Below are 26,444 nucleotides of genomic sequence, written 5' to 3'. Positions count from 1 at the left end.
ACCTTTTGTTAGTCATTCAGATTTTTTGTGTAGAACATAAGCTCTTTCCTGATTATTTCTCTCTCTTATTTATTTTAGAGCTGATTAGGAGTTTTTTAAGATAAATTAAGGACACTTCACTTACTTTTTGCAGATTTCAACTCCAAAATAAAATATGTGTTATTTGTGTTACTTGCCTGACACGTAGCATCCAAAGAAATGAGATCGGTATGAAAATGACATTGAAACTACTTTTTTGTTACTTCAAATCAGAATTTTTTTTCTGATTCTTTATTCAGATATAGAATGGGACATTAGGACTATAAAACCATGTTTCTTAAGAAAAAGTTAAGAGATTAAACGTATGACATGTCTCTTTTCTTAGATGTCAAGGCAACAAACCTATAGTATTTGCTTGATTTGGTACTATTCTTTTTTAGGTTATTGATAATTCAATTATTCAATTATTTATCTACTTATTTATTTCTCTCTTAAAACAAATTATCTGCCCTAGCTACTAGTTTAGGGGAGTGATTGAGAAAGGAAGGGGGAAAGCAGTAAACACTGTTTAAATAGTCTTTCCTGATTTACTTGTAAATTTAATGATAAACACCAAGATGACATCCACTGAAGTGCCCAGTTAGCTATACCTCAAACATGAACTCAATTACCTTTACTAAGAATTTGTAAACTCTTTTTTTAAACCCATACCTTCTGTCTTACTATCAATTCTAAGACAGAAGAGTAGCAAGGGCTAGGCAATCAGGGATAAATGACTTGCCCAGAGTCACACAGCTGGGAAGCATCCGAGGCCAGATTTGAATCAAGGTTCTCTTGACTCTATCCACTGCCCCAGAAAAACTTTTGTTAAGCATAGTCTGTGATCCTTTAGTTCCATTTTTAAGGAAAAAAAACCTCTTACCTTCTGTTTTAGAATCAATGCTAAGTATCAGTTCCAAGGAAGAAGAGCAGTACGGGCTAGGCAGTTGGGGTTAGGTGACTTACCCAAGGTCATACAGCTAGGAAATGTGAAACCAAATTTGAACCTAGGATCTTCCATCTCCAAGCCTGGTTCTGTCTCCACTGAAACATCTTGCTGTTCTTGTTCCATTTATCTAATATCCATTGGAAGACTATTCATATCTTTTTTTTTTCAAAAGCAATATCAGAAATATGGTATACTATATTTTAATCCTACTAAAGTATTGATCTGTTTTTCTCTCTCCTTCTGTCCTTCTCCCTGACCTCCTTTCCATTTTCTCTTTTTTTTTTGTTAAATCATACAGGTGGTCCGGCCATACCAGACCATGTCCAATCCCATGAGTAAACTCACAGTTCTTAATAGTATGCATTCCCATTTCATTCTGGCTGACAATGGGACTACAGGAAAATATGGAGCAGAGGTGAAACTTCGGAGGCAGCTAGAGAAGCATATTTCACTTCAGAAGATTAACACAAGTAAGTAGCAATCTGTTATTTTTGCTTTAGTGTCTTCATAGGAAATATACTGAAAGCAAATCCCATTAAACCTACCAGGCAGTAGCACTGTAAGCAGTTGAGTAAGTATCAAACAGAGATCATGATTTATATTAGTACTATTTAGAACTATAGGAAGTTATCTTTCTAGAGGATAGTTGGAGGAATAAAAGCTGATTATGCAGTTAAAATTTAGCTTATTTATCATTCCTGAGCATTCCCTTCCATCTGAGGTTTGGGCATACAAACAAGCTTTTCTTTCAAAACTATTTCTGGGTCCCATACCCAGTCTTCTAAAGAAGAAAGGCACTCTGGGGAAATGACTTTTATTTATTAAGCAATTTTAGTGGCTTTAAAAAAAGAGAGTTTTTGATCTTAGCACAGATCTGGCAATGCTAAGATTTCCCAATGGTTTGGAATACCCTGGGGCATTACTTATTACCTTTCTTTATAGAAACTTTGGTTTCTTCTATCTCTTAATGAGTAAGTTTATGTGTAAACATTTGATTCCTTGTGAATATTTACATATGTCAGTGTTCTTTAATTAACTAAGTGTGTTCAGTATAGCACTACCTTAAGGATTACTGCTTTGATTTCAGGAGAGAAAGCTAGTATTTTTCTTATTGGTATTCAGAAAATAATTTTTTTTCACTGAAAATAATGGGAGGAGGCACAGCAAAGCAAGCACTAAATCAGAGAGCATAGCAGGACATTTCAACATCATCTTTACCCAGAAAAAAAGACACAAGTCAAGCTGAATTTATAAAACCAGAATAACATGTAAAGGTCAATATGGAATAAAATATTCCTGTGGAGAAAGAAGCAAAGAGACATGCAGAGGAATAAGGAAAAAGTTCCTGATAATGTGATCCCATTTCTTTTTTTAATTCAGGTAGTCTATCTTATGATAAAATCATGGATCTTTAATGACTTGGAGATAAATTATATGGAATATGATTTATTCCTTTCATTTTTTGTTTTCTGTATTTTTAAATTTTCTTTGTATACGTATATTTTAAATGAATGAATCTAATTAGTCAGTGTTTATTAAATGCCAAATAATACATCTATATAGTGCTTTAAGGTTTGCAAAGTTTTACAAATATTCTAATTTTATTCTGATAACAACCCTGGGAAAGTAGGTGCTATTATTATTCCCATTTTATAGATGAGGAAACTAAGACATATAGGAGTTGTGACTGGTACAAGGTCACATATATAGTCAAGAGTCTGAGGCATAACACTCCACTATTTCTACTGGAATGAGGAGACATTCCACTGATTGTTTGGATTTCTAAAGCCTCAAATTCTAGACTGTATTTTGTTTGATAGACTTTCACATGTTCCAACAGCTTGGCATAGTAGAAAGATTTGGAGTAAGAGGACCCACTTGAATCCCAACTCCAGGAGTATCTCTTAGGACTGTTAAAGGCATCCATGATATACAAATTGTTAAGAAAGTCAGCTTTAAATCCTTTTGATTTTCCTTTGGCTCTTCCACATATCTACTTGGTTTATTTTTCTTATTTCTTTCAACTTTTTTTTTAATTTCATTGGGATACTTATTATCTTATATCTTTTTTTCACTTTCTCATTTGTGGTTCTAATTTTAAAGACTGATACCTCTAAATTACTGTTATACTATGAGACTTCATCTATAATAATACTAATAATAACAATACAATAATCGGTAGCATTTGCATTACATCTACGATGTGCCAGGTACTGTGCTAAGTGCTTTAAAAAATTATCTCATTTGATCCTCACAACAACCCAGTGAGGTAGGTTATTTATTATTCCAAATTTTACAGTTGAGAAAACTGAAGCAACAGTAGTTAAGGGACTTACCCAGGTTCCTGTAGCAAGTGTCTGAGGTCATATTTGAACTCATCTTTCTGACTGAAAGTGCTATATCCATAGAGCTACATCTCTCCCTATTCACTTTTCTACAAAGCTCCCTGAGGTGCCAATCCCTAGCATAAATGTAGAAGTCGAATTTTGTATTGGGAAAATCTCTAGCATGTACATATACCATATACATTTTTAAGAGCAAAGACTATATAATCCAAGAAGAGTTTCAGGAAAATAGAAAATCATATAAAACTAGAATGCAGAAGAATTTTAATATTTAGCTTGACTAAAGTGCTGTAATGAATGTTTGCTTCCCCCAAACAATGTTAAAATCCCATCCATCTGTAATAGAATAAATGAGCGTTTTACTATCCTGTGTAATCAACAATGACAGCTCATTGGTTCTTGGGAGTGAACTTTGATTTTGCTAAGCTATGCCAGAAAAGGGGGTGAAAGCCCTGAGAAATCTTACAAAGGTGGCAAAGCTTCAAGTACAAGATCAATGATGTCTGCTATCCAAGGAACAGCTTAGTTAAATCAAGTCAACAAGTATTAACTAAGTGCTTACTGTATGCCAGGCAGCTACTATGTGATGCAGCTAAGTGGCATAGCAAATAGAGTGCAGACCCTGGAATCAGGAAGATCTGAGTTCCAATTTGACCTGAGTCACTTACTAGCTACATGACCTTGGGCATGTCATTTCACCCTGTTTGCCTCGTCTATAAAATGAGTACATACCAGCTGTATGCCTACTGCACTCCCCAGCACCAGCTGTTAGATTGTGTCAACATGCCTTAATACAAGTAAATCTAACTCTTTGTGATCCCATTTGGGGTTTTCTTGGCAAGGATTCTGGAACAGTTTGCCATTTCCCTTTCCAGCTTATTCTTACAGGTGAGGAAACTGAGGCCAAAGGTTTAAGTGGCACCAAAGTGTCACACAGTCAGGAAAATAAGTCTTCTCAATTCTGGGCTTGGTGCTTTATCCAACGTGCCACCTAGCTACCCATCTAACAGAACATTAAACCTCTTAAGTGACATAAAAGTATCAATGCATAGTATCAATTTGTTCTGTAACGGGAAATAGTTCCTTTCCATTTGATTCAATAGCATTCACCTTAAGCTTTATATTAATTCAAGCACCCTGATCTTAGAACTCAGGAAGGTTAGCTTTGGCTGAAATCAGGGTGTTTCCTTAATCAGGTCCTGGGAAATGTGCTATTTAGGAAGAGCTTTTGTGTTTCTTAAAGCTCAGACACTTTGTAACGCATTTGACACTAAAGAAAGGAATGCTATGACTAGTAACAGCAAACTTACACTGATTTCACTAATTCTTGTATCTCTCCCATTCTAATACTATTCTCACAATCGTGTGGGGCCAAGAGGTTCTCTGCAGCACAAGGAGAGAACTTTCAGCTTTGAGAGAGAGTGCTTTACCTAGGAGAAAAGGAAGGCTTCCCGGGACCATAAAAGCCTCAAGGACAGAACTAAGAAAGAAGCTGGAATACATTGATCAAGTAAAATAGGGAGGAGAGGGGCAGTCTAATTCAAAGTTTAAATTCTATTTCGTAGATGAAAATTTGACTCATTTTTTTCTCTTAATAAGAGGATCATTGTTTTTAGATCACAATTTCAAAGAAATGCACTGTAGCATCATTGACTTGTAACTGGAATGGACCTCAGAGACTACCTAGTCCAGTACCGTCACGTGTAGAGTGAAGCCCAAGGGGTCTTACCCAAAGTACCACAATAAGCATCAGTGGGGAGCTATGAACCTAAGTCCTCTCATTCTACTCTTTCCACATACCAGATACTTTCTTTGGGGACAAACAAAAAATTAAGAACAATCAATAATTTATTTGCATTTTACTAACTTAATCATTTTCCCCAAGAAAGTTTCTAAAGCATAAGAGGTAATTTGATTGAAACTAAATCCCTGTATCCATTTTGATATCACTGATTTAGCCATTTACACAGTGTAACACAAGTTTCCTCCACATCAGTGAATCTCACTCTTCCTGCTTGAGATTAAATCATTACCCACAGGACATCTGGGGACATAGAGTCGTTTTTTTCATTAAAGTATCATTAATCTTGATTACTCAGTGGTGACCAGTATTATAGTAATAGCTGGTAAAACACAATTATGTTTTCATACACATAAGCCAAATCAACTGAAGGAATACTTTATTTGGTTATTAAGTGAAAAATGCCCAGGAGACACATAAACCCTTTACTATCATTAGTTTACCACTTTTGTCCCTTCCCACACCCACTGCCACCATTCTAAATTCAATATTTAAGCACAGTCATTTATTATGCTGGTGATTTGAAAAGGAACAGAATTCTGTCAAGCTTGAAGAATTACTTATGTAGAACTTTCTTGCATCTACAACTTTTAATCGCAGTCAAAGTCTTGTACATCAAACTATCAAAAATGCTCTTTTTATTTTTTTAAAAAGGTGGTGGTGGATAGTGGTAGTCTCTCGGTGATCGAGAATGATCACCGAGAGAATGAATGGTGGGTAGGGAGAGCATACCAAGTTTCTCTTCACTCGTGAGTGAGTGTACTCATTTAATTATAAGCTGTTATAACATATGTTATATATTCTATTCCATTTTAAGCTGGAAAGTAGATTTCAGATCATCTCATCGAATATGTTTTTCAAATAAAACTCTTATCAGATAAGTAAGATAAATTTGTTGTTGTTGTTATTCAGTTATGTCAGTCAGGTCTGTCTCTTCCTGACCGATTTAGGACTTTCTTAGCAAGATACTTGTTTGCCATTTACTTTTCCAACTCAATTAACCTATATTGAAGAGACTGAGGCAAACAGGGTTAAGTGACTTGCCCAGAGTCACAAAGCTAGTAAGTTCCTGAGGTTAAATTTGAATTCAGGACCTAATCTCTAATGACCTCAGTTTACCCTACTGTAAAATAAAGTACCAACCTTCCAGCATTATTGTGAGGGTCAAGTGAGATAATATTTGTAAAGTGCTTAGAATACTTCTTGACACATAATAGAGCTACATAAATACTATTATTATTTGTTATTGTTCTGACTGGTATTTTCCTGTCTTCCTTATTACTACTATCAAATAAGTTGGGTCAGATTAGCTGATATCATGGGTCCCTTTCACTTTTAATTTTCTGTAATTCTTTGGTAGCTTAATGCTTATCAACATAATCCCATCAGCATTTAGTATTTCTCTCATGGGAATGGTTTAAAGGTTTTCTTCTCCATAAGTAATGGTTTTGTTACATATGGTATTTATTTAAAAGGGAATTATGCTCTTCTCATTAGGCACCGGAGAAATAGCTGACCTTTGGAATAAGCCTCATCTTCTGAGACCATCTCAAGTCTTTTTCTCTCTGGAAAATAGTTAGTGCAAGGGTCATATTTCTAAATAAACAAGTGTCAAGAAAGAAGAATTCATAAAATGTGATCAAATTTGGTATTTGAGAGTAATATTCATTCTTCAAATGTAATGTCAGGAACCTCTTTCTGTGAAATTTGGTCCTAACCCAGCACAAGAGCTAATAAATTAATTAATTCAAATATAGTGTATAGAGAGAGAGACAGCCATGGCTTAGTGTATAGAGAGCTACCTTGGAAGTAAGAAAATTATCTTTAAAAAGCTATAGAGATCGGCTTAATAGACAGATCTAACTCATTAAAGGAAGCCCAATGAGAATTCTTACTCAGTGGCATGATGTAGTATTAGCTCCTCTGTTTTTAGTTGCTTCTGCTTTAGTAACCTTAGAAATATGCCCAGTACTAGGTTTCCTGTCACCACAGGCCACCCTTTGAGAATTATAAGCCTACCAATATTAGATTACTTGAAGGAATGAGGTAGGGAAATGGTTTTGCTTTGCTTCTGAACAAATGGAGAATTTAGAATACAATGCATAATGTCAATACCAGGAAGCTAAAGGGAAAACAGTAAAAGAGTAACTTTGCAAAAGATTTGAATTTATGAGTCATCTCACTTTCTTTTGGATGTCTTGTAGATGCATACAAGTATGTATTACATGAATGAATAAACAAAAACTTCAAGAAATGTATTTTTTTAAGTTTCTGTATTCAGTGCCCAGTGTTTTATTTCATTATCCTGTAGGGATGTTGTATATATATATATTATATATATAATATATATATATTATATATATATACAAAATATTTTCTGACTATATTTGATAAAATTCAACTCAACAAGCAATTATTAAGCAAGGTACTTGCCTATAGGCCAGACATTATGCTTTGCACTGAAAGCACACACAAAAATAATAAAAGTCTATGACAATAATAATTCATATTTATATGGTACAGGTTGTGGAGAAAGTACTGATATGCTAGTGAATGTATATATTTAAATATTTGAAAATTTTGTATATTTACATTTTTGTGTCTTTATTAATGTTTTATTTTTCCCAATGACATGTAAAAAATAGTTTTTAGCATTCGTTTTCTTTTATTTTTAGTTCCAAATTCTCTCTTCCTCCTCCCCTGTGCTATCATAACAAAACACATTTCCATATGTTCCATGCTGTGGAAGAATACAAATTTATATATTTATCATTGAAAGTACCTATCTAGTCCCTCTTCCTATCCCTGTATCATTTATATACCTATAAATTGTCTTATTCTATATATTATCTCAAATCAATAAAATGATGTCACTATGGAATACTGAGGCAATCTGGTGTATTAAGAAGAGGAGTGGAATAAGAAATGGGAAACCTCAGCTCCATTCTTGGTTGTGCCATTAACTCACTCTAATTATGGAGGAAATCATTTTGTATCACTAATCTGTTTCCCCATTTTTAAGATCTTTGAGGTTCTTTTTAGCTCTGAAATTCTATGATTCTATGATATGTCCATCAAGGAAAGCAAAAAAGCATCATTGATATATTAAGCATTCAGAGGTCTTTGTAGTGAAACTCTTCAAAAAGGCCATCTACAATTGGTGTGTCCATTTCTATCCTCTTCCTCTCTTCTTAACCCCTTACTATGTGGCTTATGACCTTATCATTCCACTGAAATTGCTCTCTGCAGAATGAGGAATGATCTTACAGTTGCCAAATTCAATGGCCTTTTGTCAGTCCACCTTCTCCTTGCCCACTATATGGCCTTTGACCCTCCTGATCACCCTCCTTGATAGTGTCTTCTCTCTAGGTTTTCATGATATCACTCTCATCTGGTTTTCCTCCTACTTATCGGATCAATCCTTCTCTGTTTCCTTTTTCTGGATCCTCATCCAGATCACACCCTTTAAACTTGGATGCCCTGAGAGTTCTGTCTTGAGGCCCCTTCTTTTCTACCTCTATACATGGTGATATTATCAGCTCCAGTAGATTTAATTAACATCTCTGTACTGATGACTCTCAAATCTATCTTTCCTGTTTTGATCTCTCTGCTTACCTCCAAAGTTCCATCTCTAGCTGCCTTTTGGATATCTTAAATTGAATGTCCAGTGGACATTTTTAATTCAATATGTACAAAACTTATTATCTTTCCCTATAAACCCTCTCCTTCCTAACTTTCCCATTATTGTAGAGGGCAAAACTATCCACCCATTCCCTCAAGCTTCCAACCAAAGAGTCATCCTCAACTTCTTAAAAAAAAAAACACACTTTCTTTCTTAGAATCAATACTGTGTAATAGTTCCAAGACAAAAGAGCAATAAGGACTAGGGGATGGGGGTTAAGTGACTAGCCCATGATCACATAGCTAGGAAGTGTCTGAAGCCATGTTTGAAGCCATGTCCTCCCATCTCAATCCACTGAGCCACCTCACTACTCCCCTCAACTTCCTGTCTCTCACCACCACCCTCAAGTCCAAATCATTACCAAGATTTCCAAGATACCAAGATCTCAATTTCCCCTTTGAAGCATCTCTAAAACATGTCCTCTTCTCTCCTTTGAGCTTGCTGTCATTATTATTGCTATAGCCTTCTGGTGGGTCTTCCTGCACCCTCTACCATCTCTAGACAACCTTCCATGCAACCAATCATATGATCTTCCTAAAATTCAGACCCATTCATCCCCCTACCCAACAAACACTAGTGGCTTCCTGCTGCCTCCGGGATTAGGTACAAAATGCTGTGTTTGGTATATCACCTAAATTCCTTTTACCTTTCTAGTCTTAAAATGATACCTTATTCCCAAACATATACTCTTTAGTTCACTTAGGTTGGCTTCCTGAATGTTCCACAAACAAGACATTCCATTTTTTGTCTCTGCATATATTCTCTGACATGCCCCCAATGCCTGAGATGTTCTCCCTCATCTGTGCTATGGATCTCCCTTGCTTCCTTTAAGCATCAACTATAACCCAACCTTCTATAGGAAGACTTCCCCAAACCATCTTAATTCCAGTACCTTCCTTATGGTAATTATTTCCTATTTATCTAGAATATAATTTGTCTTGTATACATTTGTTTCCATGTTATCTCCCCAACTAGATTGTAAGCTCCTAGAGGGCAGGGATTGTCTTTTGCTTTTTTTGTATCCCTAGAACTTAACACAGTGCCTGATAAAGCCTTAATAAATATTTATTGAAATTCATTTTTTAAATTAATTTTTATTTTATCTTTCCTCAATTACATGAAACAACAGTTTCCAACATTTTTCAGAGAATATTGATTCTTGAATTCTCTCCTTCCCTCCCTTCCCTCTTCCCCCCAAGCCTCCTGCCAATGTTGAGATAGAAAGCAATCTTATATAGATTTTACATGTCCAATCATGTAAACATTTCCCCATATTAATCTTTTTATGGCAGGAAACTCACATTTTAAAGAATTAAGAAAGAAAGTAAAACAAGTTTGCTTTGGCCTGGCTTTAGCCTCTTTCAGTTCTTTTTTTCTAGAAGCAAAAGGGATTTTTTTTATAATGGGTCCTTTGGATGCTATTGTTGTCTTCTTCTGAGTTTCTGTTTTGATTTTCTCTGTCACCAAAATAACTTTCTGTGTTGAGTTTCTTTTTCTGTTGTTTCCTCATTTTCCAGCCTTTTTCTTTTCTTCCATTCCAAGCTTCTGGCTCTTTGTGCAGCTACCTTCAGAGCTAACTCTGGGGTTCTATCTTCCTTTACTTCTTCCAAGGTAGTATAGTATAAGGAGAGGAGTGTTTACTATTCTCATGGCCTGTATTCTGGTCTGAGAGCCACCCCAAGAATTGTTTCCCCACCTTGGACTTATGACCAGGGTTCCCTGTTCCCCTGTGGCCACAAGCAAGCACTGGTGTCTGCTGGTGCGCCTCCTCACAATAAGATTGTGTCCCAGACTGCAATCTAGGTCTGGACTTGGGCCCAACAGGAGTCTTGCACCCAGAGTCAGCAAAGGAGCCCCTCTGGTCTTCTGAGCAATTATCTGACTCCCCCTTACCATCTGTGGCTGAGAGCTCCAGAAACTTTCAATGCTGCTTCAGTTATACCCAAAGTCTGTTGCTGTTGTGGAACATGCCCTCCATTACTGCCATCTGTCTCTACCCCCATGTCCTAGATCCATTGTGCCAGCCTTCTAACTTGTGCCGTAAACTTACTTCACCTTGTGTTTTTGCAAGTTCTGCTGCTCCAGAATTCTCTCTGAGGCATTACATCATGGTTTTGGGGAGGGTGATTTGGTAGTGATCAGATGAGGATCTACACCTTCTTCACCATTCTACTGATATTGACTGATTGCCCTTGGGTAGACTCCTTATACTCTCTGAGCCTCAGTTTCTTCATCTATAATATAGGGAGAAAGATACCTCAGAGAATGATATGAAAAAGATAAATTTTAAACTCCTAACTGCTATATAAATATTAGCAGTTATTATTCCCCACCAGAGAAGAGTCCAAACCTTGTGTAACTGAATACCCAAATCCTGGAGATTTAATCGAGACAAAGTTAAGTGACTTGCCCAGAGTCATATAGATAGGAAATGTTAGAGACAAGATTTAAAATCAGGTACTCCCTAATGAAAATGGTCTTTACCCAGTGCCTCTGTAATAGGAAAGGAGTAATAATAGCAACAATAATATTAGCAGTAGAGGTTGCAGGGGTGGCCATTGGTATTGGAAACAAATCCAATATAATGAAGATATTTATTTTACTTTTATTTACTTTCCAAACAAATGCTACTGTGTTATGTAACCCAGAGGCAAATCCTCTTTATTCTGTCACTAGGGAACTACTTACTGTATTAACTAAGAGCAAGTTTGTTTTCCTGTAATTTCCTCTTAAACTTGAAATTTTTTAGTTGAGTAATATATGTACCTTCCTTATTTTCTGAAGACTTTTCCAATTATCTCCCCTGGAAATGCAACTAAAAAACTTTCTTTCAGCATGAAGAAAAATACTGAAAGCTTCTATTTTTCTAGATTTACCAGATTTTCTAGATTTACTAGATTTAAGAGGAAAGGAATGGGGGAAAGATTTCATTATTTTAGGAAAGATGAATTTCAAGTAATTTGTCTACTTTTAAAAAATCAAACATACAAGATTTTACACATCCAAATGAATGTTTTCCCCTTCAAAAGAATCCGTTTGGGAGGCTTATTTTAAGAATGGTACCATTGCTCAAAACATTTGTAGAATTCCTCTTTTGGAATAATCTTCAAAGGCACTAGCATATTTTTTTAAAAAACTCTGTGAAGGCAAAATTTTATTCTTTGAAGGTACATTTGATTTATTTTTGAAAGAGTCAAAAATCATTCAGAGCCCAATTTGGTCATTTAGGTAGAGAATCAATCTAAGGATTACCGTTCTGGGTCAAAAACATGTTTTAGTAATAAAGTGGTGAAGCTGACATAACTCTGAAGGCATTTTGTTTGGGGGAGCTTGCTTCAAGGCGTGAACCCAGAGATACTTCTTGATCATAAATTGGCTCCAAGTTCTATTTCTTCCTCTCTTTTTGTTAGGAAGGAGAGGCTACCACTCCATCATTGGTGCTGAGTTTCTTTCATCTAATTGTCATTGGGAATAGAATGCAATTTTCAGACGTTTCTCCTATCCTGCTATCTCTGAAAAAACACTTTAACCTAAAGTGCTATCCTTTTCCCTGTGTCATCCTGCTTCTAAATACCATATCACCCTGATTGTTGAGCTTGAATTATTTCTATACCACAGTGTGTCTTTATGTGTGCATTTAACCCTAATTTTTCCATTACAGATGAGAGAGAAATTTATACCTGCACCTTCTTCCATGTTTGTAAACTCTTCTCATGTGTACCAATTATGAAAAATGGCACATTACTCCTTCTTCCTTTCTCCTTTCTACATTAACATATTCCATTTGTCCCACCTTCTCTTTCCCTTATTCGGACTTTCAGAACAGAAACAATCTATGTCCAACCTCACTTCCAAGGTTCTTGGTTTTTCTTTTTAAAGTCTTTTGATACCTTTTGAAGTTAATAGAGTTCTGAAAGGGCTTTTCTTTCATTTCCTATTAGAATGTTAGCACCTGGGGAGAGCTTGGTGGCTCAGTGGATAGAGAGCCAGGCCTAGAGATGGGAGATCCTGGGTTCAGATTTGGCCTCAAATACTTCCCTACCTGTTGGACCTTGATCAAGTCACTTAATCCCCATTTCCTAGCACATACTGTTCTTCTGCCTTGGAACCCATACACAATATTGGTTTTAAGGTGGAAGGTAAGACTTTAGAAAAAAATGTTAGCATGAAATCATCATATAATTAAAGTAATACTACATCATCTTCTAATTGTTCAACTATACCTTTTTCAATTTCTTTTGACTCCTATATTTGTATTTCAGTTACTGCTTAGCTCTGGTTTTCTTATCACAAATGCTTGGAAGACTTCTATTTCATTAAAGGTTCATTTCCCCTTCCCCTCATTATAGGATTATATTCAGCTTTTCAAAGTAGGTTATTCTTGGTCACAAGCCTATATCTTTTTGTCTTATAGAGTGTTTCCTTCCTGAATCTCCTCTTGTTAATAATAGAAGCTGCCAGTTCTTATAATATCGTGATTATGCTTCATTAGTAATTCAGCCACTTTATTTTAGAATATTTACAGGGTTTTTTTCTTTAACCTGAGAAATCTGGATTTTGACATTCGACGTTCTGACATTCCTGTGATCCTTTTAGAATTGCTTTTAAGGGATGACTGATGGATTGCTTCTACTTTTAGTTTGTCCTCTATTTCTGATAAATCTATCCAATTTTCTTTATGAGCTCTTGAAATATAGTATCTACAAACCTTTTGATTTTAATATGTCTGCAGGGAGTCCAATGTTCCTGAAGTTGTCTCTTCTTGACATGTTTCCAAAGTCAATTTTATGTACATGTTATGTACATAGGTACATATTATATTTTCTTTAGTCTTTTGATTTATTTTAATATTTCCTGCTATCTTATAGATTCACCAATTTCTGTTTGGTATATTCTAGTTTTCAGGAATATCTACAGTTGGGTAAAGTTTGCCTCTTTTAAAATAATTATTCCCCTTCCAATTCTTATCTCAAGAATTTTTTTTCATTTTTAATCATTTGTTTAATTTCTTCTAGGTATTCTTTTAGCTCCCCCTTTGAGTCTCTGCTTTCAGTTACAACATTAGTTTCACCTTTATAGGGATCTTTAGAACTACAATAATATTTCTATTGCTTTGGTTTTACTTTGATTCCCTCCTATCTCCAGCTTTAGTTCCTGAATTGGGGATTTGTGCCAGGGCCAGGCTCCTCTCCCTATTGTACTTTGGAGTGAAATGGTTGACCCTGGGTGCCCTGGATTTCCCACTCACTTCCACCTTCCAGACATAGATCACTCATTCTTCAGGTCCCTTTATGGCATCTCAAGACAGACAGTTTTTGAGATTTTGGATACCTAGTCTTTCCCAATCTGAGCATGATATGAATTGCTACTCTTCCTCAGGCTTTCCAAAGTGCCCCCCTGGGAAAACAGCTTTCTTGAAGGATCTTCTTGGTCACTGACCCTTACACTCTTTAAGTATCTCTGGCTAAGAAACTGTACTTATTTATCTGAGCTGACCTTGGTTTTGCCAGCAGCTACATTTCCTATTGCCCACAGTCTTTGGGATATCTTTTGTTCAGTTTTAGGGTAGAAGAATTCATGGTAGCTTCTCACTGGATTTCTTTTTTTATTCAATTAATTAATTTGGAATAATTTCCACAGTTACATGATTTATGTTCTTCCCCTCCCCTTCCCTTTATCCCCTCCTGGAGCCAATGAGCAATTCCACTGAGTTTTATATATACATATATATATCATTGTTCAAAACCTATTTCCATATTATTACTACTTGCAATAGAATGATCATTTAAAGTTAACATCTCCATTCATATCTCCATTGAACCACATGATCAATCATATGTTTTTCTTCTGTGTTTTTACTCCCACAGTTCTTTCTCTTGATGTGGATAGCATTCTTTCTCATAAGTCCCTCAGAATTGTCCTGGATCATTGCATTGACACTAATGGAGAAGTCCATTACATTCGATTGTACCACAGTGTCTCAGTCTCTGTGTACAATGTTTTCCTGGTTCTGCTCCTCTCACTCTGCATCACTTCCTGGAGGTTGTTCCAGTTCACATGGAATTCCTCCACTTTATTATTCCTTTGAGCACAATAGTATTCCATCGCCAACATATACCACAATTTGTTCAGCCATTCCCCAACTGAAGGGCATCCCCTCATTTTCCAATTTTTTGCCACCACAAAGAGTGCAGCTATGAATATTCTTGTACATGTCTTTTTTCTTATGATCTCTTTGGGGTACAAACCCAAAAATCTCACTGGATTTCTTAAAAATTATTTGGTCTGATGTAAATTTTAAGATTTTTCTAGAGTATATGTTGCAGCTGGGTAACCTGCCTACATTTGGGCATCCATCCTTAACCTCAAAGAACCCTGAATAGGTTTTGAAAAACTAGTAACTTAGAGGGTAACATACTTAGATACTTAAGTGGATCTGTGCTTTTATCAGTGAGGATAGTCCCTCCTTCAGGGCAGATCATAACATTTGGATCCCATGTACTTTCTTTTGTTTCCTTTGTGTCTTCACAAAGGATTAATGCACTGTTGATGTTCTTCTGGTCCTTTCATTGGTATCATATTATGCTTGGCCTACCCACTTTTTTTTGTCTCTTTTTCATGACATGATGAACCCACCTCCTTTTCCCAACATACCTTTCCTTAGTGTTGTATATTATGGTATTTCTTCCCCTCAAGTCATTTATGGCAAGACATGGCCTCTAAGCTCTCCTCTGAAATTATGAAATTATTCTCTGTGTTACCTTAGGCAAATCCTTTGGTCTCAGTAGGTCTTCATTTCTTCCTCTATAAAATGATGGAGTTGAATAGTTCTAGATCAGTGGTCCTCTGACTATAAATCTCTCCACTTATGCCATGGTGCCACACTCATCTCTGTGACTTATTTTGAATCATTCATTTCCTTAAATGCACCCTTCTCCCTATGAGTTGTTTCTTTATTGGTTTGCCATAAGAAAATGCTTTCCATGTAAAATTACATTAGAAAACCCTGTCAATAAAGTAATTTTGTTAAAAAAGCTAGTTCCAAAATATGTCTTCCAAAGGTGTCTTGAGAAATTTCAAGATCATCAGAATAAATGTTTAGTTTCCCAAAACAACTACTTAGAAAAAAATAACATTGTATGTGAGTATGTGTGTGTATATACCCATGTGTGTGGAGAAAAATAGACATAGTGAGAGACAGAAGGTGGGAGGGAGGGAGAGAGAGGAAATAAGAATAGGGACTAAAACTGTGATTTCAGTTGTATAAGGAACTCCCAGTTAATGAAACTCCCTTTACCAATGCAGATTCAGTGCTATTATTATTATCCCTGTTATATAAATAAGTAAACTGAGTCTTAGAGACTTACATGACCTCCCTAGGATTACAAAAGAAATATCAAGGGGAAGATACGATCTAGGTCTTCCAAACTCCAAGTTCACTTATGTATGTGTGTATAAATACATGTATATACACTTGCCATATACTGGTATCCCTTCCATATCATGGGGATTAGAGGAGTAGCACCCCATGATCTGGAAAATCCAATAAATTTTGGGGACCCTTCCTTCTTACTAAGAGAAGTCTGAATTTTCTCTTTTTCATTAATGGGTTTACAGTACCTTATTTTTAAATTTAATTAAATATTTGGACATGAGCTATATATAGGTCAATGTTAAATAAAAATGTATTTCTAAATGTTTTCTGTGTCATCTATTGACCTTTGTGTGTCATCTGTGGCTTCAGCAAAATTTTCAAGAAATTCCCATTTAATTTCTTATACTGAATAACAGAATATTGAAGCCACAATGGGGAAAGTTGTGGTGTGGAAAGGATACCTGTATGTGTATATACACACATATGTGAAGGTATGCACATTCTCTTAGCCTTAGTTTCTTTATCTATAAAATGGAGATGATAATAGCCCCTACCTTAAAGGGTTGTTGTGAGAATCAAATGAGAGAATACATGTAAAGTACTTTGCAACCTTTAAAGTACTATATAAAGTTTAGCTGTTATTATCATATATGCATATATCATATGTGCATATATGTGTTTGTATGGAAATGTAAGAAAGTGTGTATATATATGTAGTTTACCAAAGATATTTCTTGGAATGTGTGTGTTTTAACATGCTTATTAAAAGTTAATGGGTGGCCTGATTACAATATAAAATTTATGTGGCTTTCTAACGATGGGCATATTGGATATTTTTTGGAGAAGTGTTAGAGTAGGCTTCTTGAAAAAAGATGTTTCACTGTGATAATGAAGAGAGAGAAAAGAGCACAGGCAAGAGGACAGACGTGATTCCCACCAGAAGTAACTCCAAGCGAGCATTCTTTTATCCCTGAGAATTTGTAAAAAGAGCTGCCTATTGACAAAATTTGTTACATGTAGGAAGGATCTTTTTCATTTTTTGCTGGGTCATTCCTTTAGAGTTATCGATATCAATGAAGACTTCATCCCCTCTTGTGATCCTTGTCTTTTTAATAGAACCATCAGCTTAGTTTTTGGTCAACTTTATGGATCTCTCAGGAGATACAATATTACACACAACTGAACCTTTGTTCTATTAAGAGAAATTTAAAAAGAGACCTTCCCCAGAGAATGTGAAAAGCCTGTCTCCTCATTCAGATGATGGGAAATGTGAATAGGTACTAGGGTGCACTGGGGCATGTAATCTCTTTTTAAAGCATTCTATTTACAATTATCCAATTATAGCATTCCTCAATTTTAATGGTCTATTTGTATTAGGGCGTGCTGTGGCAAGCTAACAGGTAGTGCTGAAGGTCTCAGGGGATTGCACTAGGCATGCAGCTGGTATATACTTCTGTCCTTACAAACTTTGGTTCTAGTTAAATTTTATTTGGATCCCTACTTACTTCATATATTTCATTATTGATAGTCATTTGCCTTAATTCCTCTCAACTCTATTTGTTATTCCATGGATCTAACCCAAATAATTTGAATTCTCCTTAAATCTTACCTAGGAAAATAAATCAGTAAAATATTTTTTTCTTCCTTTGCAAAATAAGGAGCCTGGAGTGGGTGATCTCCAAGGTCTCTGTCAGCTATCACAGTCTATGCCTGTGATTCTGTTTTTCTTACAAATTAACATATCAAGGAGAAAGTGCTCCTAATGGAATTAACCTATTTATGCTTCTCTGGGCCATTTGTATTTTTGTCTCTCAAATATTTTATAAATGGAATATCTTCTTTGACTGGGTTGCCCTCCTTAGAATGTCGAGTGGTTTTTTGTTTGTTTGTTTGTTCTCTAAAAAGCTGATTTGCTACTGACAATATTAGAAATAACATGACTTACCATTTCCTGAGAATTCAGCAAATGTTTATTGAGCATCTACTATATACCCAACAAACTACAAGTCATTATAAAAGGACACAAAGATGAATTGTGCTACTTGCCCTCAAGATACCTGTAGTCTTGTAGGAAAATGAGAGATGTACAGAGTATTCAATGCAAGATATTCTATTGGGTGAATGTAATAAAAATTGTACCTCTTGTTCCATTTGAATACCCATTTTGGTCGACATTAGCACCACCCTTTGACTGAGCAGCGCTCTATACTATGGAAGGACACCAGAGAGCTGGAGGCTCCCATAGCCCCACATGACTCCTGGTATCCAGAAGACTGGGCTCTGACCCAGACTAAGGGCAAGTCTTCCCAGAAGGAATGACGTCAATGGCTTTATAAAAGAGGAGACTGAGGAAGTGGCAAAGTCTTTTGGGGAACTTTTCAACTCTTGGCTCTCTTGGACTGGAGACTCTTGCCAATGATGCCAATTTTGGCCAGTGAATGGAGACAAATGGTAGCAAAATTGAGTTTAATCAGGGGTATCCAGGTGATTGTGTAATTCTATTTCTCTCCAACTTTTGTTAATAAATAATTGTAAATTAATATAAAATCCAGAAAAGTTTAATCATGGTACTATGTAATAAGCAGTATATATGGGTCTTATGGCATATATGCTTGCTATAGTGTTTCAATGAGCAGCTAAGTGGTGTGATAGAGTACTGGACCTGGAATCAAGAAGGTTGAACCCTGAATTCAAATTTAGCCTCAGATACTTACTATCTGTGTGACCCTGGGCAAGTCACTTAATCAAGTTTTCCTCAGTTTCCTCATCTATAAAATGAAATGGAGAAGAAAATGACAAACTACCACAATATTTTTGCCAAGAAAACTCCAAATGGGGTCACAAAGAGTCAGACACAACTGAAAATGACTGAACAAGAACAACAATGTTTTCAAGAAAAAAATTGTTTGCTTTGGTCATTGAAGATGTCCTTCTTGTTTATGAATGACTATACTGATTGTACCAAGTCCCAATGCACTACAGGGCCTCATCATTGAAATCTGTGAGTCTTCAAAAAAGATTAGCCTGACAATCCACAAAAGAAAAACAGAGCAGCTACTATGTACAACATAAATAATAATATTTTTTATCTACATTACAAAGTGGCTTCACATATTTTCTTATTAGTCTTTCCAAAAACCCTATGGGCAAGCAGGGAAAGTGTTATTATTGTTAACTTATAGATGTAGTAACTAACTTTTGGAGAGGTAGAGTTAATTGCTTCAAATAGAAGACCTAGAACTAAAATAAATATTTTGATTTCCAGGCAAGTCTGCTTCCTGTTATATGATGTCAAAAATTTTAAGTAACCTGGGGCAGCTAGATGGCTTAGTGGATTTTGAGCCAGACTTGGAGATAGGAGGTTCTAGGTTCAAATCTAGCCTCAAACACTTCCTACCTGTGTGACCCTGGACAAGTCACTTAACCCCTATTGCCTACCCATTATTGTTCTTCTTCATGAGAACCAATAAGACAAGATAAGAGTTGAGAAAAAAATTTAATAGTGCAGATAGCAATATTTAATGGAAAGTACACTGAAATAGGAGTCCTGAAGCCTTACTTCTAGTTCTAGTCCTAAGATTAATGAATTCTGTAGACTGTCAATTAATTTATTTGGGTCTCAGTTTCTCCATTTGTAAATGAATGGGATTAGAGTAGATTACATCTCTAAAGTCTCATCCATTTGCATTATTCTGTGCTCTGTATCTTAGTAGATAAGAAACTGTGTTGTAATAGAGATCTGATCTCAAAGGCAGGAAAATTTTAGTTTAAGTCCTGCTTCCAACACATACTGAGTCACTTAACCTTTCAGCCCTGGGCAACTTTCTAAGACCATAAATTAAAGAGAAAGTACAATATGAATTGGTACAAGGAGTTCCATATACTTATGAAATCAGAGGTCTGGCTGCTCTCCCTAGCTGAGCATATCCAATAAAAGAGTATCTTATAGAATAAGAAATAATAAATCATATGTCTACGTTATTATTGTTGTTGTTGTTCAGTTCTTTGTAATGCTGTCTTTGTGACCCCATTTGGGGTTTCTTTGGAAAAGGTCCTAGAATGGTGTGCCATATCCTTCTCCATCTCATTTTATAGATGTAGAAATTGAGATAAACAGTGTTAAGTGACTTGCCTGGGGTCATACAATGAGCAAATGTGTGAGTCTAAATTTGAATTCAGGTCTTCTTGACTATAGGTCTTGTGCTCTATCCACTGTTATCCCTAGAACCTATTTGATCCAATACACCTTTATTAAATGCCTACTTATGCATGAGGCACAATGCCTTCTCTATACACATTTCTCTTTTATTTAATATTTGGTATATTAATGTTATCATAGCATAAAATCCAGCTTCCTAAGAGGTTATAGAATTATAGATTCAGAAGGAGCCTAGCATTCTTCTAAATTTATTTAGTACTTATTCTTGATGACACCTATAAACTCTCTACACACAAGTTTCTTTTAGCAAATGTTCAAAGATTGTTTTAATTGATGTTAACACAGTATAAAAAAAGAATTCAGTTGAGGTCATAGGATTATAGATTTAGAGAGATATAAGGAACTTTAAAGGTCATCTTAGCAAAGTCTCTGGAGGGTTTTGCCATTTCCTTCTTCAGTACAAGGAAACCGAGACAAAGAGTATAAAGTGACTTGCCCAGAGTCACACAGTTAGTGTCTGAAGCTGGATTTGAACTTGGGTCTTTGTGACTCTAGGGCCAATCCTTTATCTACTACTATACTACGAAGCCTATGCTCAAGATTATGGAAATACTACAGAGGCAAAAATTCATAGCCATTGTCTTCTGATTACAAATTCGATTTTCTACTGTACCATTTTGCTTCTCTCAGGTATCACTTATTCCAAATGATTGATGGAGAACATTTTCCATTCTTTTTATTACTCAGGTAAAACATCAGACTAGAGAGGGCTAGATTTAGATGACCTCTAAGGTTCCTTTGTGAGGATTGAGATATATAATGATTATCATAAAAATCAGAAACATAGTTGGAACCAATAAATATCATTTGTCTTCCTCTTAACATTTGCAATCTGCTCTATCAGTCTCTACAGGTCAGCCATTCCAAATTTTCATCATTACAGTAACATAGCTAATTTACCTAAGGTGGTATGGGGATGGATCCAGCCATACTCGTTATTCACCAAGAGTGCTGCTCAAAATGTCCAGCTTCTCATTAGAAAGCTAGAAGATGGGGCCAGAAACCAAGACCTGGTGCCCATGTTGTTTAGTCTTTTTCAGTCATGTCCCTTTGTAGGGTTTTCTTGGCAAAGACACTGGAGTAGTTTGCCATTTCCTTCTGCAGCTTATTTTACAGATGAGCAAACCAAGGTAGAGTTATGTGACTTGCCCAGGATCACACATCTAATAAGTATCTGAGGTCAAATTGAGCCACCTAGGTGCCCATTTGAGAATGCAACTTTTAAGATGCAAAGCAGGGAAGCTGAAGCAAGGAATCTAAGTGAATTGTCCCAAAAGATAATGAATTACATTTATTACACTCAGACTCTTCACTGTAAAGAAGAAAAGGGGAAGACGGGCCCAAGACTGCTTTGATTATTATGCTATCCAAACATTATAATTAAATTTCTATTCAGGTTTAGAATACAACTACTAAATCAGTGGGAAGCTTGGTATACTGAAATGGTTTTAAAACACAGCCTTTTTAGAATTGGATTTTCAAAGTACGAATACACTGAGATCAATTTGTTTTTTATCTTCTTTAAGCTAGTAAGGAAAGAGAATATTAAAAAGATAAGGGATCAGACTGAGTTGAATTCTGGGATAAATTGCTATTTGATCAATTCTCTCCTTCAGGGGAAATAATTCAGGTTGGAATCATAGACTTGGGGGAAAAAAATCAGTTAGAAAGAAAGTCAGAGGTCATGTAGTCCAACCAGTTCTTGAGCTAGAATCTCCTTTAACTATAATCAAAGAAATGGTCACCCAGCTACTGATAGAAAATCTCCATTAATAAGGAAACTCACTACCTATTGCAAGAGTCCATTGCATTTTGTGATAGTTCTACTGATTTAAAACTTTTTCCTTATGTTGAATGAGACCATATCTCCTTTCTCCATTTACCCATTACCCTGGGTTCTTCCCCTTCTTACAAAGCTGAACAAGGATATGATTTTGAAGAAGTTCTTCCTTTTCCAAATTTTTTTTTCCTTTTCCAAATTCCAAAGTGAAAGCTTCAATAGGCACAGAAAATGAGGGGAAAAAGAGATTGAATGAGAATTCGGAAACCCAATTTCTGAGCGAATATGACCCCAAGCCTGGATTCCTAGGAAGTCCTAGAAGACCCGAGTTAAAATCCACTCTCATATACTTACTAATTGTGCCACCCTGGAATACTCATTTAACTCTGTTTGCCTCAGTTTCTGCATCTGTGTAAAATGAGCTGGAGAAGAAAATGGTCAACCACTGCAGTATCTCTGACAAGAAACTCCAAATAGGGACACAGAAAATTGCACATGACTGACACACCTACACAACAACAAAGTGGTGAGCCTGAGAAAGTCATCTCAAGATTTTCACTTCTTCATGAAGAGGCAGTAAATAGATGTTCTCCAAAGTCTTTTCAATTCCTGAATTCTGTGATTCTTTAACAATCATCTGGAAAAATGAATATTTATTTTTCTGTAAATCTAACATATTAAATAATAATAAGAACCTCCTACCAAAAAAGACAATTTAGATAGTTATTTTGCTAAAAAATAAAATTAGAACAGTTTCAAAATGCTTAAGGCATGAAATTATGTAAACTATTTCTTACTGTTTGTATTATCTTTTACTGTTTGTCAAGATTTGGCTGTTTGTTTTTTTTAATAAACCTTTACCTTCTGTCAATATCAATTCTAAGACAGAAGAGTGGCAAGGGCTACCCAATAGGGGTTAAGTGACTTGCCCAGAGTCACACAGGTAGGAAATATGAGGTCAAATTTGAACCTAAGTTTTCCCTGGCACTCTACCCACTGTGCTATGTAAATGCCCCTTGGCTGCCTTTTAAGTACTGCCCGAAGCACTGAATGGCATTAAATAATTTCCTGATAGCCTGAAAAAGTTATAAAAATTAAATTCCAAATTGGTCCTTAGTCTCTTCCTGTCCTTGGATGGCTCCAACCAGAACCTCCATTTAAGAAGGGTTCCAGAGGCAGATAGGTGGCACAGTGGCCAGAGCACCACACCTGAAGTCAGAAAAATCTGGCTTCAAAGATGACCTTAGATACTTCTAACCTGTGTGACCCTGAGCAAATCACTTTATCCCAATTGTATAGCCCTTACTGCTCCTGCCTTAGAAATGATTCTTAGTATCAAATCTAGGACAGAAGGGGTAAAGGCTTTAAAAAAAGGGTTCCTCATCTAGTCCTTTCCAGACTTCACACCAGCCTTTCTCTACCATGGCCCCATCTTGGCACCATTTTACCCTCCCTGTCCCCTGCTCTGTTCTTCAATTTCCTTTTATGTGTTGTCTTCCTGAGGTTAGCTACTTCTTTTTTTCTGCCTCTTTTTGTATTCCCAGGACTTAGCACACTGCCTAGCATAGAGAAAGCACTTAGTAAATGCTTTTGGACTGGCAGACTAGTAAAATGTGTGCTGTTATTAAAAAAAAAATACTTGCTATAGATTTCTTGACTTGTGCTTGTTTTATTTCAGCCTGACTTCCAATGGAATCCAATGTGTGGGCAGGAATAATTCATGAACAGTATTTTGTACTCTAAAATTATATTATTGATGCTGACAATGTTATTGACTCACATTTATTTATAAAGGAATTTGAGATTTTAAAGTCCCACCTGGAAAAATAAACAAAGATATACTTCTCTTCCTTACAATTTCCTGATAATACCCACCACAAAGACTTCTGGTACCTTCTCAGTCATTGGAAGTTATCTTGGGTCCATTTCACCATAAACTAAATCTAGCCAAATCATATTGACTTAACCACAGAAAGTGAAGAATTATCTTTTACCTGGTAAAAGTAATAAAAGAACTCAGGCTTAGAAGTTGTATCTGGAATTCTGATCTCATTAATGAGGAAATTCCCTTAACTAATTCATACAGTGCTATTCACAAATTATCTTGTGAGAAAACTCCCTAAGGGTAGTGAGAGGTTCCGTGGCCTGCCTAATTTCACTTAGCCAGTGTATATCAGAAATAGATTTTGAACCCAGGTCTTTCTGGCTCCAAAGCCATTTTTCTGTTTACTTTATAATGCCATCTTTGAAGTTCTAATGTAGCATTGTGCCACATTGCTTCTCTGAATTCAGATGTACCATATGATAAGGTGGGGGCAGTTTTTTTATTGTGCTTACCCATTAGGAAATGACAATTGGGTGAAGGACTTTGCTCCTATGTTGTCCTGAAAGGGATCAATGTATTTCTAACATCAGCAGCATCCGTTCATTCATTGATTGATTCTATAATTGATTAATTGACTGGAAGACTTTGAGTTGAGATTGAGAATCAGTATGTTTAGAGTTGAGTAAACAATACTGTATATTCATTTATCACTTCAGTTTTTGCTTTGAGAAGCACATGGTGGCATCTATTGCTGCTGGGTAGAGAACTTTCCAGTGATATTGTCAAAGTGAAAAGTGGCGATGATGGAGTGGAGGGATGGAGGGAAAGGAGCTTCTGACCGCATGACCATGACTACAGTCTCCATGTGACTCGTGGACTTCCCTTTGTCATCCTATGCCTGAGAATATATGAAGGGGGCTGGGAAGGCAAAGGGACGTTCAATCGTCATCACTGGCATCTCTCTTGATCATTGCACTATCATCAATTGCATCCGGATGCTCATTGACGTCAGACTTTCTTTTTTGCATTCTGTTTAGCCATCATTGAATCGCCATAGTTTTGTAGAGGTAGTTGATATTCCTTCTATATGAAAGAATCCACAGAATCACAGAAATTTATAACTGATTGACACAAATTCTGCATTTTACATATATAGAAACTTTATTTTACAGATTAAAATTGTATTTTATTTTACAGAATATTTTATAGATTGAACTTTATTTTATCTATTAGATTTTACAGATATAGAGGGTATATGACAGGAAAAGATTTGCCTAAGGTCTCACAGTTAATTTGTGGAAGATCTGGGAGTGCTATTCAAGACCATTGACTCAAGAGACTCATGTTAAAAAATGCCATCTACCTCAAGAGAAAGTACTAATGAAGTCTGAATGCAGACCTAAATATACTATATTTCACTTTCCTTGATCATTTTTATTCATTTTTTTAAATTCAAGACCGTTTTTACAAAATGACTAAAATGGAAAAAATTTACATGATTGTGCAAATAAAATCTATATCAAATTGCTTACTATCATGGGGAGGAGAGAGAGGGAATAGAGGCAGAGAGAATTTGGAACCCCCCCCCCAAAAAAAAATTTTTTTAAAGAATTGGGAAATATTTAACAAAATGGATAAATATACTATAAAACATGGATTTCAATAAAAATAAAAATGAAACAATCAAAAAAGAATCTTGACTCCAGTTATAGCACGCCTTCTTTTCCCATATTATATCCTCTCACAACATCTGCATTTCATTGTGGCATATCTTGAAGCCCTAAAATGGAAAAAGCTGGGTTGTCCTTCGATAAGGTAACACAACAACTTTGAAACCAAATAACTTGAAAATTAAATTGACCTCTCTTTGGGCAGACCCTGGATTCCGGAAAAAAGTTGACTGTCTTGGACAATAATCTAATCTTTGCTTCCAATGCATCATGACAGCATATTGGTGTGCAAGACTAACTTTTGTCTCCTGGTTGAAAAAAAATAGAATTAAAATAACCTCATAGAGCAAAAGCAGTGATTATACAAATAAAGAAGATTTACATAATTCATGATTCATTGTCTGAATTGTCAACATCTTTCTTCTGTCATTTTCCAAGTTGGTAGTTTTTGTTTAGAGGAATATTTTATATTTTAAATTCCAGTAAGAATTAGTCTCAGTGCATTATGAAATAGACAGTACATTTCTACCCTTTCCCTTATATTGTCTGGACAGGCTTGGTGTGATGTGTTGGAATCAAATAGTTTTTCCCCCTCTTATTTTTGTTAATGAAATACTTATTTAGTAAAGATAACAGAGGAGGCTTCTAGGTAACTTCTGAGAATGGAAAAATTATTTCTAACATTGCCACCTCATTTTTAACCTCTGTCTAGTTTTCCTGGACTATTTAACCATGTTGATGAGCTTGTTCAAAAGAACAAAATCACACAGTGTTAGCTCT

At 35.8% G+C, this 26,444-nt stretch overlaps 1 protein-coding gene across 8 annotated transcripts in view; it reads left to right on the top strand.

Annotated features, from left to right (window-relative positions):
- TRPM3 (transient receptor potential cation channel subfamily M member 3) overlaps window positions 1–26,444 on the top strand; it is a 722,593-nt gene that overhangs the window by 409,302 nt on the left and 286,847 nt on the right. For all 8 annotated transcript variants that reach the window (XM_056804169.1, XM_056804172.1, XM_056804170.1 and 5 more), the window contains exon 6: window positions 1,266–1,437. In XM_056804169.1, the coding sequence (XP_056660147.1) occupies window positions 1,266–1,437 (172 nt within the window). The remainder of the gene's footprint in view (window positions 1–1,265; window positions 1,438–26,444) is intronic.

This window comes from Monodelphis domestica, chromosome 7, assembly GCF_027887165.1.
Source record: "Monodelphis domestica isolate mMonDom1 chromosome 7, mMonDom1.pri, whole genome shotgun sequence".
Classification (NCBI taxonomy): domain Eukaryota; kingdom Metazoa; phylum Chordata; class Mammalia; order Didelphimorphia; family Didelphidae; genus Monodelphis; species Monodelphis domestica.
Note: the sequence above shows the minus strand (reverse complement) of the source record. Positions and strands in the feature narration are given on the sequence as shown.